Source organism: Oryzias melastigma, linkage group LG1, assembly GCF_002922805.2.
Source record: "Oryzias melastigma strain HK-1 linkage group LG1, ASM292280v2, whole genome shotgun sequence".
Taxonomy (NCBI): Eukaryota; Metazoa; Chordata; class Actinopteri; order Beloniformes; family Adrianichthyidae; genus Oryzias; species Oryzias melastigma.
The window spans coordinates 1,273,193-1,289,675 of record NC_050512.1 but is presented as its reverse complement, the minus strand read 5'-3'; the positions used below and the strand labels follow the sequence as shown (position 1 = coordinate 1,289,675).

General features: G+C 41.5%; 1 protein-coding gene across 1 annotated transcript; it reads right to left on the bottom strand.

Moving 5' to 3' along the window:
* Window positions 1-3,784: 3,784 nt before the first annotated feature.
* adra2a (adrenoceptor alpha 2A) lies at window positions 3,785-5,848 on the bottom strand. The gene is made up of 2 exons (XM_024259811.2): window positions 5,545-5,848; window positions 3,785-5,451 (listed from the first exon to the last, which is right to left on the bottom strand). Exon 2 carries the CDS (start codon window positions 5,262-5,264, stop codon window positions 4,017-4,019), a length of 1,248 nt encoding a protein of 415 aa, XP_024115579.1. The 5' UTR covers window positions 5,265-5,451; window positions 5,545-5,848; the 3' UTR covers window positions 3,785-4,016.
* Between the last annotated feature and the right edge of the window lie 10,635 nt (window positions 5,849-16,483).

Here is a 16,483-nt window from a genome sequence, read left to right as displayed (position 1 = left end):
CATCCAGAACAAGAAAAACAGACAAAGATCCTGACAGAAAACCTTACACAACAAGAAGTACATGCCACAAACGTCTTTGTCTGGTTCAGAGAAAAAAGTGGGACAGTGGAACCCTGGTGCTCAGGACTGAAGCTGAGGGATGCTGGGAAAAGAATGTGCTGCACACCTGAGGCTGCTGGAAGCTGAAGCACAGGATGAAGCATGAGTGCAGGGAACAATCTCAAAGAAATGATTCCCTATTAAAGAAGGTTTCTTGTTTGCCTCACTGTTTTTACATCATTTCATGGAAAACATGGTGAGCTTAAAGGGTAACCAAACATGGAAGTTGGAGGCTGACTCCGCCCACAGCCGAAATGTGAAAATCCAGTCAGAGGGGTGGGGCTTGGGGGCTGTTATCATTACTGGAGCGGCAGATCATAACATAAGACTTCTGAAACTTACATGGTTTGACCTATCACAAAATTCAACTGTAATACTTCTATTCAACCTGTAGGGGGCAGCACACAGACGGTTTTTGACAAGATATTCAAGAATTTTTATTTTGATTTATCAAAAAAAATACCAATGACCAACAGACAGCACTTTTAAAACCCCATTTATAGAAGTTAACAGCTAAAAAAAAATGGATTTAGGGTTTGGTTACCCTTTAATGTACATTCAAGCTGTGGCAAAAAAAACATCAGTTTGAAATCTAATGTAAGAAGTTTAAAGACCGACTCCAATGAAAATTGTGTTTTTTAACATGTTCTTTTAGCATTTTTCTGATTAAGGAGGACATAAAACATTAAACTTAGAAATGGCCATTTCTGAGTGTTACTTTACTCAAATAAATGTGAATCAGGAGCAGACAAAAAAATTCCATTGGAGAAAGATCATATTTGGGATGTAGAGAATACGCTGACCAGTCCATAAGCCCCAAGTTCTTCATCTCTAAGGGCCAATCCGAATTCTTCCCTTCTCCTTAGCCCTCCATTTGAAGGGGGAGTTGAAGTCCAAGTGTGTTGAGGAAATGTATTTTTTAAATCCGACCCTCCAAACAGAGAGATACAAAATCCTCCGTCCCGAGGCTAAACTGTGCCATGCTAAGAAGCGTTTTCTTCCCGTGGGTGCGCTCTGAACCACAGACGTTTGCATTTAAATGTAAGTAATCACTTTTTGTTGTAGCGTGACCTTTTTAAAGTAATAAAACTGATGTGGTTATGGATATAAGCTCCGTGCTAATGCTAGCGGACCGGCAATTATTGATGACGTCATCAAACGAAAGTGACGTCCGAATTATGAGACACTGTTTTTTTCATAACTCTCCGTTTGGAGGGCTAAGTGAAGGGGAAGGGTAAAGGGAAGAATTTGGATTGGGCCTAACGATCTCCTGCCGCTATGCAGAAACTATGTCCTAGAAAACAACAGAGGTTTTTTTTTTTATTTTAGCTAAAAGCAGCAAAATCATCATTAAAAAAGCAATGGGAACGGTTTTACAATTGATCAAAAGATGATCAAATGATTCCATTCAGGAAATTATGAGTTTTTATGCATTTTACATAAAAAAAACACTTTTTCTCATTTAGTTGGTATATTTCCCTCTGAAACAATCATAATCTATCACAATAGGAAACTGAATGTACCCAAACTCCAGCTCAACATGTTGAGCCCCAGCTGCCAGTCACAACACGTGTGGTCTTAAACATATTTACATCATATAATGCATCATGTTAGCGTAAATGTAATAACTGTAAGACAAACACGAGGAGCTGAACATTTGTGTTTGTACAGTCCTCTTTTAGTTTGCCTCAGTAAACTGACCTGACTGGCTCTGCAGGAACTGCTGCTGCCATCGACTTTATATACAAAGTGTGGACTCACCACTAGAACAAAATACATATTAGTTGAAGCTGAAAGAAGCAAACATCCTGCTAACTGCACGAAGCTCTGCAGAGACGTCTGCTTTGGAAAGCCTCCTGTCACACGGAGCAGAAAGATGGAGCTTCAGGGGACCTGAGATTCTGGAGAAACCAGCAGTAACAGGGACAGTCAGTCCTGACATAGGAACACCGCTTTAAAACAGGGGTCCCCAGACTTTGGCCTGTGAGGGCCACACAACTGTTTTCTTCTGTGATGTGGGGCCGGGTCGGTTTGTAGGCTAATGGAAAAAGTGTAACAATCACAGCCCAAATGTAAACATTTTTCCAGAAAGCCACAAATTACCACATTTTAAATGAATTATATATATAATCTTCACAAAAAAAAAATACTGAAACGTCTTAAAAACTAGATATGTAGCATTACCTGTGATAATGCTAGTGTGAATGCTGTAAGTTGAATTTGGCCGCTGAAGATGCTAATAGCTGAATATGCTGAAATTGATAACTCAAAACGGTGAAGCTGATAGTTAAAAAAAACCCTGAAAATTGTTGCTAAAATGGCTGCAGCTGATACCCAGCTAAAATATCAGCAAAATGGGAAATTAGCCTAAAAAACTGTAAAAAAAAATAGTAAATTAGCCAATACAGCAAGCGTGTGGCTGAAATAACAGCTAAACTCCAAAATAGCCTAAAAAACTGAGAAAAAGCCTAAATTTGCCAAAACAGCGAGCATGTAGCTGAAATATTAGTTAAACTCCAAATGATCCTTAAAAAACAGAAAAAAAAATTCTAAATTAGCCAAAATAGCTAGCATGTAGCTGAAATATTAGCTAATACATACTAGCCAAAAAATGGTCAAATGTCAAATTTTGCCAAAACAGCTAGCATAAGTCTAAAATATTAGTTAAACTTCAATTTAGCCTAAAAAACTGAAAAAGCTCAAATAAGTTAAAACAGCAAACATGCAACTGAAATATTAGTTAAACTCCAAAACAGCTTAAACATCCTTAGTAACAACAGTCAAAAAAAGAGCTGAATATCTTGATAGCTGAATGAGCTGAAGTGTTTTGGACGTCCAAAAAACAAACAGAAGAAAACTAATATTAATAAAGAAATTAGAAAAGGGAATCACTATGAAAAAATGAAACACTATTAAACCATAAATAGACTAAACTGCAGAAGGGTGGAATAAAAAGTCACGTTCTATGTCGGTCACGATCGGCCAGATTGAGAAATAAATAAATGAATGTGCGTCTGTGATAGTATTTGAGGGCTGGGCCAAATGTGGAGGTGGGCCGAATCCGGCCCGCGGGCCGTAGTCTGAGGACCCCTGCTTCAAAACAACATCGTCAGTAAAACAATCACTCAGAAACACATGACTGATTTGGGCTTTCGGTACAATTTTCCGGCAGATCATCCGAGCATTCTGCACAGACAATCTTCATTTTGTTCCGGATTCTTCTCTGTGAAGGAGCGCCGTCTGAAGCGGTGAGTGCCGCTGCTGCACATGAACGCCATTACAGACAGTCACACTGAGAGTCCCCACTAGGGCTGCCACGACTGGTCGACTAATCAACGACTAATCCACTATTAATATAGTCGACGACTAATCTAATAGTCGATTAGTCGTTACTTTGTATTATATGGAGTCAGAGTGTAGTAAAGTTGTGAGCGTTCATCACCAAAACATTTTTTCATATTTGAGTCAGAGAGCAAAACTTTATCTTCAGAGAAGAATAGTTCCTTGTTTCAGATGACCTCATTAGAGAGATCAGGAATATACTTTCTATCAAACTCATTTTGACAGCTGACCTTTGACCCTATATACCCTTTATATATAGAATTGATGGTGTAGGGTCAAAGGTCACCTGTCAAAATCAGTTTGATGGAAAGTTTATTCCTGATCTCTCTCATTTGATTTAATCTTGTTTTAATCACAGAAACTAATGAAGGACAGAGGCTGCACAATTCATTAAAAGTTGAACAAACTATCATCCAAATTGTCTTTATTTTAGTTAGTCTAAAGCTAATGATGGCTCAGATGTGTGCATTACATGCACTTGGTGCATGACCCGATTAGTCGGTTATTAAATTATCGTTTGTGGCAGCCCTAGTTCCCGCTCAGCAGATCCACGCTAGCATTTCTGAAGCAGTCACTCATAGATACTTCCTTCGTTCTCTGCACAGGATCTTTTTGAAGGCCCTCCTGAAGTCGTGGTTGAAGATGGTGTAAATGATGGGGTTCAGGGCGCTGTTGCAGTAGCCGAACCAGAAGAAGAAGTTGAAGAGAGTGGTGGGCACGAAGCAGCTGGAGCAAAGCGTCTTCAACATGTAGGTGAAGAAGAAGGGAAACCAGCAGATGACAAAGACTCCAATGACCACGGCCAGGACGAAAGTGAATCGCTTTTCCCGGTTCTGGCGGCCCTTCCAGCGGCTCCCTTTGGTGCTCTGCCGCCTCTGAGTGTCAGCATCTCCGGGGTTCACCTGGCTCAGTCTGGTTTTCCCCTTTGCCGATTTCTTTTTGATGGAGCACGGATTGTCCACTTTGTGGTCAGATGAGGAGGACTCCTCATTGTCCACCCCGTTGACCTCAATCTTGGCCTCATCTGCCCCCTTTTCTCCCCTGACCCCCTCCTTCAGTTCCACGTCCTTTTCTCCGTTCAGCTTCTCGTGGCAGAGGCGACCTTCTAGGCCATTCTCCCTCCGGTTGGGAGCAGCAGCGGCGCCGGGCTTCGATAAACCCTTCTGCTGGCGGTCTCCTGGTGGCGCACGCGTCCTCTTTTTGGCTATTTGGTAGATCCGCACATAGACCAGCACCATGATGATGCAGGGGAGGAAAAAGGAGCCGATGCAGGAGGAGATGACGTACCACTTCTCGTCGTTGATCTTACACACAGGGCTCTCACTGCCGTTTTCTTTCTCCATGGTGATCAGAGGTGGGAAGGAGATGACCGCAGCGATGACCCACACGATGAAAATGATGGACTTGATGCGGCGTGGTGTTCTCTTCAAGTTATACTCAATGGCCTGTGTGATGGACCAGTAGCGGTCCAAACTGATGGCACAGAGGTGGGCGATGGAGGCGGTGCAGAAAAGAACATCAAGGGCGAGATAGATCTCACACCACACCTTCCCAAAGTACCAGAATCCCATCAGTTCATTGGCTAAAGAGAAGGGCATCACCAGGGTGGCCACCAAAATATCCGCTGATGCCAGAGACACCAAGAATAAGTTCTGTGGGGCCCGCAGGGCCCGGCTGGTAAACACAGCAATGACCACCAGCACGTTACCAAACACTATCAACAGGATCATAATCCCCACCAGCACAGACAGAGGCAGGGCGATCTGGATGCTGTAGGGGGCCGAGCCTGAAACGTTCTGGTTGGTCTGGTTGTTGTCCTCCATTGGAGCAGACCTCTCTGGAGAGTTCACCTCAGGTCAACGACGATCATTCACTGAGACAGGGGGAGAGGAGGAGCTCACAGGAGGGCTGAGAGGACAGGCACACGGCTCCTCTGAGGCTCTACTGGGCTCTTCCTCCTCATAGTGAGCTGCCTCCTCGGGATGAGCCCTTATTTTCCTACGGGTTCATCTGAAAACAGAGAAACTTGTGTTTGCATCTGCTGTGGCGTCACTGGAACTGCTGCTCAGTGTCCTTCCTGTCCAGAAGAATGAATGTTCTTACCTGAAACAGGGAGCGGATCCACCACACGAGGAGAACTGCCGGACAACTTCTGCAAACAGCAGCCGGGAGGATCCATGAGAGTCCTGTCCCCCGGCGGGGTCTCTGTGCTGCTGCGGCGCGGCTCCGCGGACTGCCTAATGGAGCGCTAATCGCGTTATCCCGGGCGCAGCCGCGCTCCGCTCCTCCTGCATGCGCGCGGAGTTTCTCTCCTCTGTCAACCCGCGCGCCACTCCCTCTCCTTATAACGCGCGCGCTGCAAAAAGTGTCCCGCCGCGCGTCCGCCCAGCGACACCTACGGCGGGTTCCCGCGTCTCACTCTGACTGACTGACGAGCGCGAGCGCAGCTGGAACACACACAGATGCGACGCATGCGCGCGTGATGCGTAAACAAACAAATCAATAAGGACAGAGGGATGGAGGCTCATCAGCGTGCAACAAGACTTCAGGAGTAACTGGAAAAGTTGCTTTACCAGAAGATGCAGAAGCTTTTTGCTGAAAATGTTGACACAATTTATGTTAATTGCTGAAGAGATTTAATGAAAATGCAAAAGCTATTTGCAAAATGTCAAATGTACTAAACGACTGGAAATGTCAATAAAGAACTATGACAAAGTGCTGAAGTTGACCTAAATTTCTGAGAATGTGTAGTAACATTTCTAAACAGGCCCTAATACATGCCAATTTTGTAAAAACAGTGTGTTGCTTAAATATGAGCTAAACTCCAACTTAGCCCAAAAACCTCCGTAGATGCCAAATTAGCCAAAAAGCTAGCTTGTTGCTTAAAGGGTAACCAAACAGGGAATTTGGAGGCTGACTCCGCCCATAGGTGAAATGTGAAAATCCAGTCAGAGGGGTGGAGCTGGAGAACAGGACTGTTATCATTACTGGAGCTGCAGATCATGACATCAGACTTCTGAAACGACATGATTTGACCTATCACAAAATTACTGTAATACCTCTATTCAACCTATAGGGGGCAGCACACAGGTGGTTTTTGATTTTTTGAGAATTAAACATTTTTATTTTAATTTATCAAAAATTTGGCCATGACCAACAGACAACACTTTTAAAGCCCCATTTATAGAGGTCAACAGACAAAGACATTTGATTCATGGCTGTAAATAGAACCTAAACTCTAAAATAGCCTAAAATTCATCAGTAAATCAAATTAGCAAATTAGTCAAAAATGTTAGCCTGTTGCTAAAATATAAGCTACTCTCTAAATTAGCCAAAAAAAAAAAATAAAAACAGTAGATAACAAATTAGCAAAAAAATATTAGCATGTTGCTAAAATATTAGCTAAACTTAGGAGTGGTTTAAAAAAGTTCAAGTTTGTGACAGGAACTGCGATGGGCGGACCAATCTTCTTCAATAAAAGACAAATAGATCCTTGAACGTCTTTGTTTTCCTTGTCTGAGCTGCCATAGCTCAAAACTGTATGGATGGATAGCTCTGATATTTTTTTTGCTATATTAATGTTAGCTGTAAGCTAGCAGGAAGAAGTGTAAACAAAGGCATGCTGGGATATCAGTGTAGGGTTACTTTCGCACCAAAAGTCCCTCCAACAACTCTGACACAAGTTTCTAAAGAGCTCCTGCTACTCTGCAGAAACTATGTCTTAAAAAAAGGACAGCGACTTTTTGGTTTTTGCTAAAAAGGGCACAATTATAAATAAAGACCACTGGGAGCAATTTACAAGAACACAGTTGGAACGGGACTTCAAAAGGAAATCTGATTTCAGATGAAGGATATTACCATCATCCAGCAGAAATTAACAAAAAAATAAAATGGAAGAAAATGAAAAGGAATAATTTTCAAAATTAAGAACAGTAGTTTTAAGTTGGGTTCAGTTTGTCAAAAATAATGAATTAAATAAGATCATATAGATGAAAAGATGCATATAAATAGTGAAGACTGTTTAGTAGCTGTATTTCAGTTTATCTATAAAAAAAAAACCTGCAGATGGAGTTTTCCTGTCTGTAAGAAGCTAAAACCTTTGGGCCTTTTTTTGCAGACACTTTTTGCAGTGTAGCTGCTGGCTTCTGTTGCTAAGCAGCAGCCAGAGCCACACCGCATGGAAACCAACAGGCACGTCTCAGCACTTTCACCAAAACTTGCACAGGCTGTGTCTGAATTCCCACCCTACTCCCTAACTACTAAACAGTGCAGGACCATCTAGTGCAGGGGTGTCAAACTCAATCGCACAAGGGGCCAACATCCAAAACTCACCTTAGGTCACGGGCCGAACAGGATAAACATTTATTGAACACTCTAAAACTAAATTTTCAAACTTTAAAACTGTAAATGTTTAACATAATTATGAACTAGATATATAGCGTTACCTGTGATAATACTAGTGTGAATGTTGTAAGCTGAATTTGGCCGCTGAAGATGCTAGTGCTGATAGATGAAGCTGCTGAAATTGATAGCTTAAAACACTGGAGTGGATAGCCAGCTAAAATATTAGCTAAATGCTAAATTAGCTTAAAAAAATGTAGGTTAGCCAAAACAGCTAGCATATAGCTGAAAACATAGCTAAACTTTAAAATGGCCTAAAAAAACTGAAAAAAGCTTAAATTTGCCAAAACTGCTAGCATGTAGCTGAAATATTAGCTAAACTCCAAAATAGCTTAAAAAATCTTAGTAAATGTCATAACAGCCCTAAAGATAGCAGTATGCAGATTTTTAAAACTTTAAAACTGTAACTTTTTAATATAAATATAAATCACAAAAAGGCAGGAATATTATTCCAGAATAAATCAACTTAAACCTTAAATAACTTTCAATATTTTACTCTCCATAAAAATATATTCTGTCAATATCACACAAGTTAGAAATAAGTGCAAGATAATAAAATGATCTGGAGGGCCAGATAGAATTACCCAGAGGGCCTCGACTTTCACACGTGATCTAGTGGATTGTAAAAGCAATTTGAACACCATGTTCACTACTTTTTTTAAAGACAGCAAATATAATGTCATTGATTTCACAAAGTGAAAACCCAATCAATAAAAAAACAACCAACATATCCATATAAATGTATTTATTTAAATTGCACTTTTCAAATTAAACTCTTGCAAACAGTCTGGTTCCACTTGCAGCAGGTTTATTAGTTCAGACAGGAACTAAGCTAAAAGTCCACAAAGCTGAATCAGGCTCAGACAGGCAGAGGTCAATCACGAGCATGAGATCATCCAAGAAGAGAGTAGAGTTTTTCAGGGTCCAGATGAGGGTCAGGGCAGGCGGCAAGCAAACAGATGAAGCAGGATCAGAAACAGAAGATCAGGTCCAGATAGAAACGCTCGGTACTACAGAGAAGGTGGCCCAAACAACACTACGCACTGAGTGAGGCTCTGTGTGCTGCCTAACCCTTGAACACCGGAGCTTCAGTGTTTATGTTCTTTGATTTACTGTAATTGTATGTTAACACAATCAACATAATTCCAGCAGATTATGAAGGATGAGGCGCTTTTCTCCTTCATAATCTGCTGGAATTATCGCGTTAACAGTTGAAAGGTTACAGTATGCTAAAGATTCAATTCAATTCAATTCAATTTTATTTATATAGCCCAAAATCACAAAGGAATTTGTGATTTTGGGCTTCAAAATATGAACAATAGTTAAAAACTAAGACTGAATAAACTGGTTATCCCTGCCCTTAGACCCTCCCTCTCGGTAAGGAAAAACTCCTAAAAAAACCTGAGTCAGGAAAAAAGAAGAAACCTTAGGGATTCCCACATGAAGGAGAGATCCTATCCCAGGACGGACAGGCGATACCAGAACTGTTAAAGAAAGATTAGCTTCTACAACTACGAATCTAAGAGTTCATTCAGATAAAGCTGAGGGACGAGTGATGATGAAGTCCATAGTCAAGATGAAGCAGAAGTGCAGTCCACGACCAGGAGCAGGAGGACAGACGACCCAGCAGGAATCACTCTCACTCAGAGATGCAGGATGGTGTCGGGGGCGTGGTCCACGGCCAAGAGTGGGAGCGTGGGCGATCCACCGGGGATCTGAAATCTCTCCCGCTCCCCAGAGGAGAGTGGGAAAGAAGAACAACATGTGAATGGAACTGCACCAACAAAAGCATGGAGAACTAAATACAATAAATAATAAAGAATAGAAGAGAGGAGAAGTAGATGAGAATAGAGAACAGAACCCCAGAGCTGATCTGAATAATAATGATAGAAAATCTAAATTTATATTTAAACGCATCAATATTAATTTATTAATCTAGCCTCACAAGGACCACAGGAGAGGGAATATTCTCTGATTACTAGCTAGCCTGGCAGAACGCCTGTCCAAAGAGGAATGTTTTAAGGCTAGTTTTGAAGGTAGAAACTGTACCTGCCTCTCTGACATGAGCTGGGAGCTTATTCCATAGAACAGGAGCTTGATAGCTGAAGGTTCTACCTCCAACTGTACTTTTAGAAATTCTAGGAACTACAAGCAGTCCTGCATTCTGTGAGCGAAGTGTTCTGATTGGCTGGTAAGGAACTATGAGATCTCTAATATAGGATGGGGCCACACCATTCAGAGCCTTATATGTTAACAGGAGGATTTTGAACTTTACTCTAAATTCAACTGGGAGCCAGTGGAGAGAAGCTAACACAGGAGTGATGTGTTCTCTTCTACTAGTTCCTGCTAACAATCTTGCTGCTGCATTCTGGACAAGCTGAAAACTTTTTAAAGAACTTTTAGGGCATGCTATCAGTAAAGAGTTACAGTAATCCAGTCTAGACGTAACAAATGCATGGATGAGTTTTTCAGCGTCACTTTTAGATAACATATTCCTGATCTTAGCTATATTACGTAGATGAAAAAATGCAGTTTTACAAGCTTGAGATATGTGAGCCTTAAATGATAAATCCTGGTCAAATAAAACCCCTAAGTTTCTGACTGAAGAATTGGAGGCAACATTTACACCATCCAGGGAGACTATCTGATCTGAGAGAGCATCTCTCAGGTGTTTAGGACCCAGTATCATGACCTCAGTTTTTTCTGGGTTTAGGAGGAGGTAATTAATTGTCATCCAGGTCTTAATGTCTCTGATGCATGAATTCAGTTTCTCTAGGTGGTCATTCTGGTCAGGTTTAATGGATAAATACAGCTGTGTATCATCTGCATAACAGTGAAAGTTAATGCTATGTTTCCTGATTATGTTTCCTAAGGGCAGCATGTAAAGCGTGAACAGAATGGGCCCTAGAACTGAGCCCTGAGGGACTCCGTAGCTAACTCTAGTACAATGAGAGGACTGTCCATTTACATTAACAAACTGGTATCTATCAGATAAATAGGATTCAAACCACTGGAGGGCAGATCCCCTGATCCCTATGTCATGTTCTAGTCTCTGGAGTAAGATGCTGTGGTCGATGGTATCAAAGGCTGCGCTCAGGTCTAACAGGACCAGAATAGAGATTAGTCCCTTTTCTGAAGCCAATAGCAAGTCATTAGTAACTCTGACCAGTGCAGTTTCAGTGCTATGGTGAGGTCTGAACCCTGACTGAAAATCTTCAAAGTGATTGTTGTCCTGTAGGTGGCACTGCAGCTGCTTTACCACAACTCTTTCTAGGATTTTAGATATGAATGGGAGATTAGATATTGGATCAGTGTTTAAGCGTCACAGCAACGCCTCATAACACAAAGAGTTGCACACCAAAATACAAAGAAAATCATTTAGAAACAAGCATGAACATGAAAAAAATAATCCCACACACACGTCTCCCATCCCCTTAACCGATGGAAAACCAATTTTAAAATTAAGTAAAACCTAATAAATCAAAGTAATTTACAGGAACTGTTTCTGAATCCACTGTGTTTTGATAAAAGAAAGATTTATGTTTTATTAAAAAGATATGTTTAAGTTATATATATATATATATATATATATATATATTGCTAAACACTTTCTGTGTTCAAAATTGTTCAATGCATTGTGGTCAATTTGTAGTTACTGTATAGCTTTAGTGTGTTCAGTACATGTTTATCCTGTTCGGTCTGTGACCTAAAGTGTGTTTTGGATGTTGGCCCCTGTGTGATTGAGTCTGACATTCCTGCCTTAGACTATTTTTTTATTACAACCTTTTGCTGTAATTAACAACAACTGTAACTTTTCTGTTTTGAGTTTTTATCAGTTTGAATTGAAGGCAAATATGAAACCTGATTTTAATATTTACTTTGCTTGTCAAATGTCAACCAGAATTTGTCAAGCCATCTTCTTTTCTTTACACAATAGTTGACTGATAATCTTATTTTAAACTGACAAAGTTCTTTATTTTCTTTTGCCTGATATGAATCAGAAAAAACACATCATCCAAACTGTGGGCTGAGGAATATGAACATTGATAAAAGGAGCAGAGCAATCAGTTATAGTTTGACATCCAGCTTTATTACAGCAATAACACAGAAACACAATATATTCTCTTGGTGGCTCTGGGACACATTCACATGATTGTCATTCATTCATGTTTGTTGCAGTTTGCTGGAAGGTAAATGCTTCAGTGAGTTTTTGGATTCAAACACACTGATGGACTCCTCTTCTGCAGTAACGTGTAAATCAGGGGTGTCGAACTCTGGATTTGCAGCCAAAGCTGCGCGCGCACCGTCTCTCTGTTTGTGGTTAAACAAGGAGCCGCGCGCCCCCGCGCTGAATGGAGCGGCGGGACGCGCGAACCCCAATCATACAGTGACACCTGTCGTCTGAGGCCGCGCTGGACGGCTGGTGTCCCGGCAGAACCCGACCCGCAGCCTCAGGCCCACAGCTGCGTGGGAAACAGTAAACAGAGGGGACGGGGCGGGGCGTGGAGGTCAGCCCCTCCCACCTTCATCCTGTCAGGGGGAACGACGAGGCTGCGCGTGCACGCGGACAGGCAGTCGCTCCGGCCTCTGCTGTGGTGAATGTGGAGGCTGCTCAAAGACAGCAGCGGGACCCGCTCCTCTCACACGCACGGTACAAGAAGTCACCAGCTGGGGGCGCTGTTGTACTGAACTGGGTCAGACAGCGTGACAGTAAGCAGTGTGAGCGGAGGAGGTTCATCACAGCCACAGAACGTGTTAGTGCACGATGAGGTCAATATCACGACCAATGACACGCAGGGTTTTCACTATTGACCAAGATACGTTAAGAGTGACGCCATATTGGAATGGTATAAAAACAATGTGACATGCTTCACCAGAACCAGTGAAATGACCATAAAATTATTAATTTAGGTCCGATTTTAAAAAGGAAAAAACTCTTGATCATTTGAAAAAGAATTCTCAGGACATGGAAATAATGTTTTTGTACAAAGTTCAACAAATGATCAACATTTCAAACTTTTTTTTTTTAAATAAATATGTTATTATATAGGAAACACAACGCATACCTGATGCATGGCTGTGATTTTACTGATAGACTCTTCGGTCTGTGTTAATAAACGGGTCAGTGGGTACCCGACATCGCCAGGATCAGCACGACATGGTCTGATCCGACTGAGAACAGTGCGGCCCGGTCAACCCGGTCCGGATGGTCCTGCAGACGAAAGATGAGGGCTCAGTGAGACCTTGTTCAAATGTTTTCTAGAAGTTCTCCTTTATCAGCTGACAGCAATAATTTACTAGTGAAAAGTCACATTCTTTTTTTTCCAGATCTGTTTGCACAATTGTAACACAGCAGTAAACAGACATCTATACCATTCCAATATGGAGAACAACTCTGAGTACGCAACAAGCTAGCATGTCATTTCTAGTGATATATCTAGTGTTAATGTTTCTTGATTTACTGTAACTTTCCAAGCATTAACACAATAATTCCAATAGAATCTTCACATTCTATTGGAATTATTATGTTAATGTTACAAATTTAGTGTTTAACTAACACAATATTTCAAAATGTTCCATAAATTAAACTATTTTTTGGACCAAATAAGGACAAATTCACGCATCTCACAAGTTTGTAAATATTTATCAGTTTATTACAGTTAAAAATATGTATGTACAAACAGCAGATCACCAAACGTGGTGGTTCCACTCGTCTGGGCAGAACTCTGCATCTCATCTGGTTTGTGATAGCTGTCTTACAATGGGGCGGCGTTGTTTCCCTTTGTCATTTACAACCGAGCATTTGTCCTCCACTTCTGTTCGCCGTCTGAGTCTTAGCCAAGGCTTTTCGCCATCAGAGACATCTTCAACTATAGATCGAAGACTTCAAACCAACTCAAACAGGTCCAACTGGATCTCTGTCGATGGAGACTCCTAGAGGTAGTCGTGTCTGCATCTACTGGTCCAGCAGAGATCCAAACGTCACCTCCTACATCCTCCTGTCCAAAGACCCCGTCCCTTCAACGAAAGGAGGATGTCCCGAAGGGTTCAAATAAAAGTCTCGCTTCTGGGGCACATACGGCAGTCACATGACTTTGTGGGTTGGAGGGATTCCACATTAAAAGGTCATTCCACCAAAATGCAGTTCATGACAAAAAAGAGGAGTTTTCTACAACTTTGTGCTTTAATGACGACGGTTCTGAAAGCTGTTGGATCAAACTCAGCTAAACACAAACAGATGTGAACTTTCATCATAAAAAAGTTCTGTGAACCAAAGAAAACAAACAGAAAAAAATACTGAAAAAACTCAATTCCCAAAGGAAAAAAATAAAAATAAAATCAGTGCACGTCGGTTCTGGTGGAATTCCCCTTTAATGCTGCAGACAAGCCAAACACAAACTGATCCAAATCCACCAGGCAGTCTAACCACAGCCTATGAGCCAGCACATCACAGACGCCGTCACATCGGATTACTGTCCAGTCAAATAAAACGGCTTTACATCATATTAACCAGTTGTTGTCATCAAGTACAGTCAGTGGCCAAAGACACCAGGAATAACCAAAGACGTAAAAAAGACCATTAAGGCTGCTTTGTCAGATTATGTAGGATGAGGATTGCAGCTCAAAGCGTCCACTCCCTTTGTAATATACAAGAATACACCACAAATCTGTCATAAAAAACCTGCAGGTGGGTCAGTTTACATTTTCATCAGGGGGGAAGTTTCAGAGACAGAAGGGGTTGATACAGTGATGTTTCATGGCATCCCGTCTGACAGTAGGAAGAGGGAATACAAACCAATGCATCAAGCTGTCATTGTGACTTTGATCCAGCAACACCGTCTGACACCAGAGCTTCAGTCTTTATGCTCTTTGATTTACCGAAGGTTTTTAATCCTTAACATGATAATTCCAGTAGATCGGATTGTCAAACTCAATCACACAAGGGCCAAAATCCAGAGCACACCTTAGGTCACGGGCCGAACAGAGTAACATTATTGAAGACTCTAAAACTACATTTTTAAAAGCTGAAAATCGAAACTTTTTAACATAATTATGAACTAGATATACAGTATTACCTGTGATAACGCTAGTCTGAATGCTGTAAACTGAAATTAGCCGCTGAAGATGATAGCTGAAATCACTGAAGCTGATAGCTGAAAACGCTGAATTTGTCTAAAAACCTTTAACCAAAAAAACCTAGGTTAGTCGAAACAGCTACAAAACAGTGTCAAAAACAAAAAATAAAGCCTAAATTAGAAAAAAATGGCTAGCATGTAGCTGAAAAAAATAGCTCAATTTCAAAACAGCCGAAAAAACAAAAAAAACTTAAATTAGCCAAAACAGCTAGCATGTAACTGAAATATTAGCTAAACTCCAAATAGCCTAAAAAATGTAAGTAAATGCCAAATAGTCCAAAAAGCTAGCAGAACGTTAATTTGTAAAACTTTAAAACTGTAACTTTTTAACATATTAAGAAATATAAAAACTCAGGAATATTATTCCAGAATAAATCAACTTAAACCTTAAATAACTTTCAATATTTTACTGTCCATAAAAATATATTTTGTCAAAATTGTACAAGTTAAAAATAAGTGCAAGATAATATCAGGCCATTAACAATAATAAAATAAAATGATCTGGAGGGCCGGATCCGGCCCCCGGGCCTTGACTTTGACACATGCAGTATATTCTGAAGGAGAAAGGCGTCTCGTTCAGAATCTGCTGGAATTATCGTGTTAGCGGCCGCCGTCCTCAGGCCTCCGTCGGTGGCGTGCTCCGCTCTCAAAATGGCACAAGGAAAACAAAAGCGCTGGATGTCAAAGCGGGTCACAGCGTGCATGCTGCACTAATGCACATCTCACTCCTGAACTTGAAGGCATTTTCCCCCCACAGAAATGATTACATCTAGAAGTAATTACACAAAAAGAAACTTCCAAAGCTCTTTCAGAAACTCCAGGAACGCAGCGCCTCCGCTGGGATGCTGAACACAGAAAGCCCTTTTGACAGTAGTGTGTCTTCTCCGACAGTCTTGTTCTATTACTGCGTTCAGTGTAATTATGCACCTTGTTGTGTCGTCACGTCACTGTGTCCGACCAGTTTGGTCAGTGGAGCTGAAAAGTCACCGTGGGTTTGGGAGTGGGTCATTTTCCCGCCTCCTGCTCCACCTGACTCCCTCCGGGAGAGCAGCACCTTTCAGTGGGTGGAGAGCAGCTAAAGGTGGTTCTGCTGCATCTGGAGCAGGGTTTCGTGGAGGGAGGCGGTCGGCGGGGGGCTCTCAAACCCTCCAAAGACTAATATCACGTCGGCTGAACTGTTGGTGCTTTTAATGTACAGTCAGATTCAAAACCACCTGAGAACAGTCCTTGTTCTTGAGGTGGAAAAGTGCCCTGACATCCAGAGGTGCTTTTACAGCTCAACCAAGCCTTGGAGCCATCCTTTCTGGGCCATGCGCCCCAACTCCTAGAATCAAGCTAACCTGCATATTTTAGAGTGTGGTGAAGAACCCCGGCGCATGGACAGATTTGAACCCTCTGCTGTCCTACATTTAAAAAAACAAACAATTCCCCCCAAAAACATGACGATAAATGCCACCATGCAAGAAAAAAAGCGAGGTTGTTGCGTTTGCCTCAACACAGACGAT

Excerpts from the sequence above, each read along its gene's own strand:
- adra2a (XM_024259811.2), bottom strand. The coding sequence starts at position 5,264 with ATGGAGGACAACAACCAGACCAACCAGAACGTTTCAGGCTCGGCCCCC.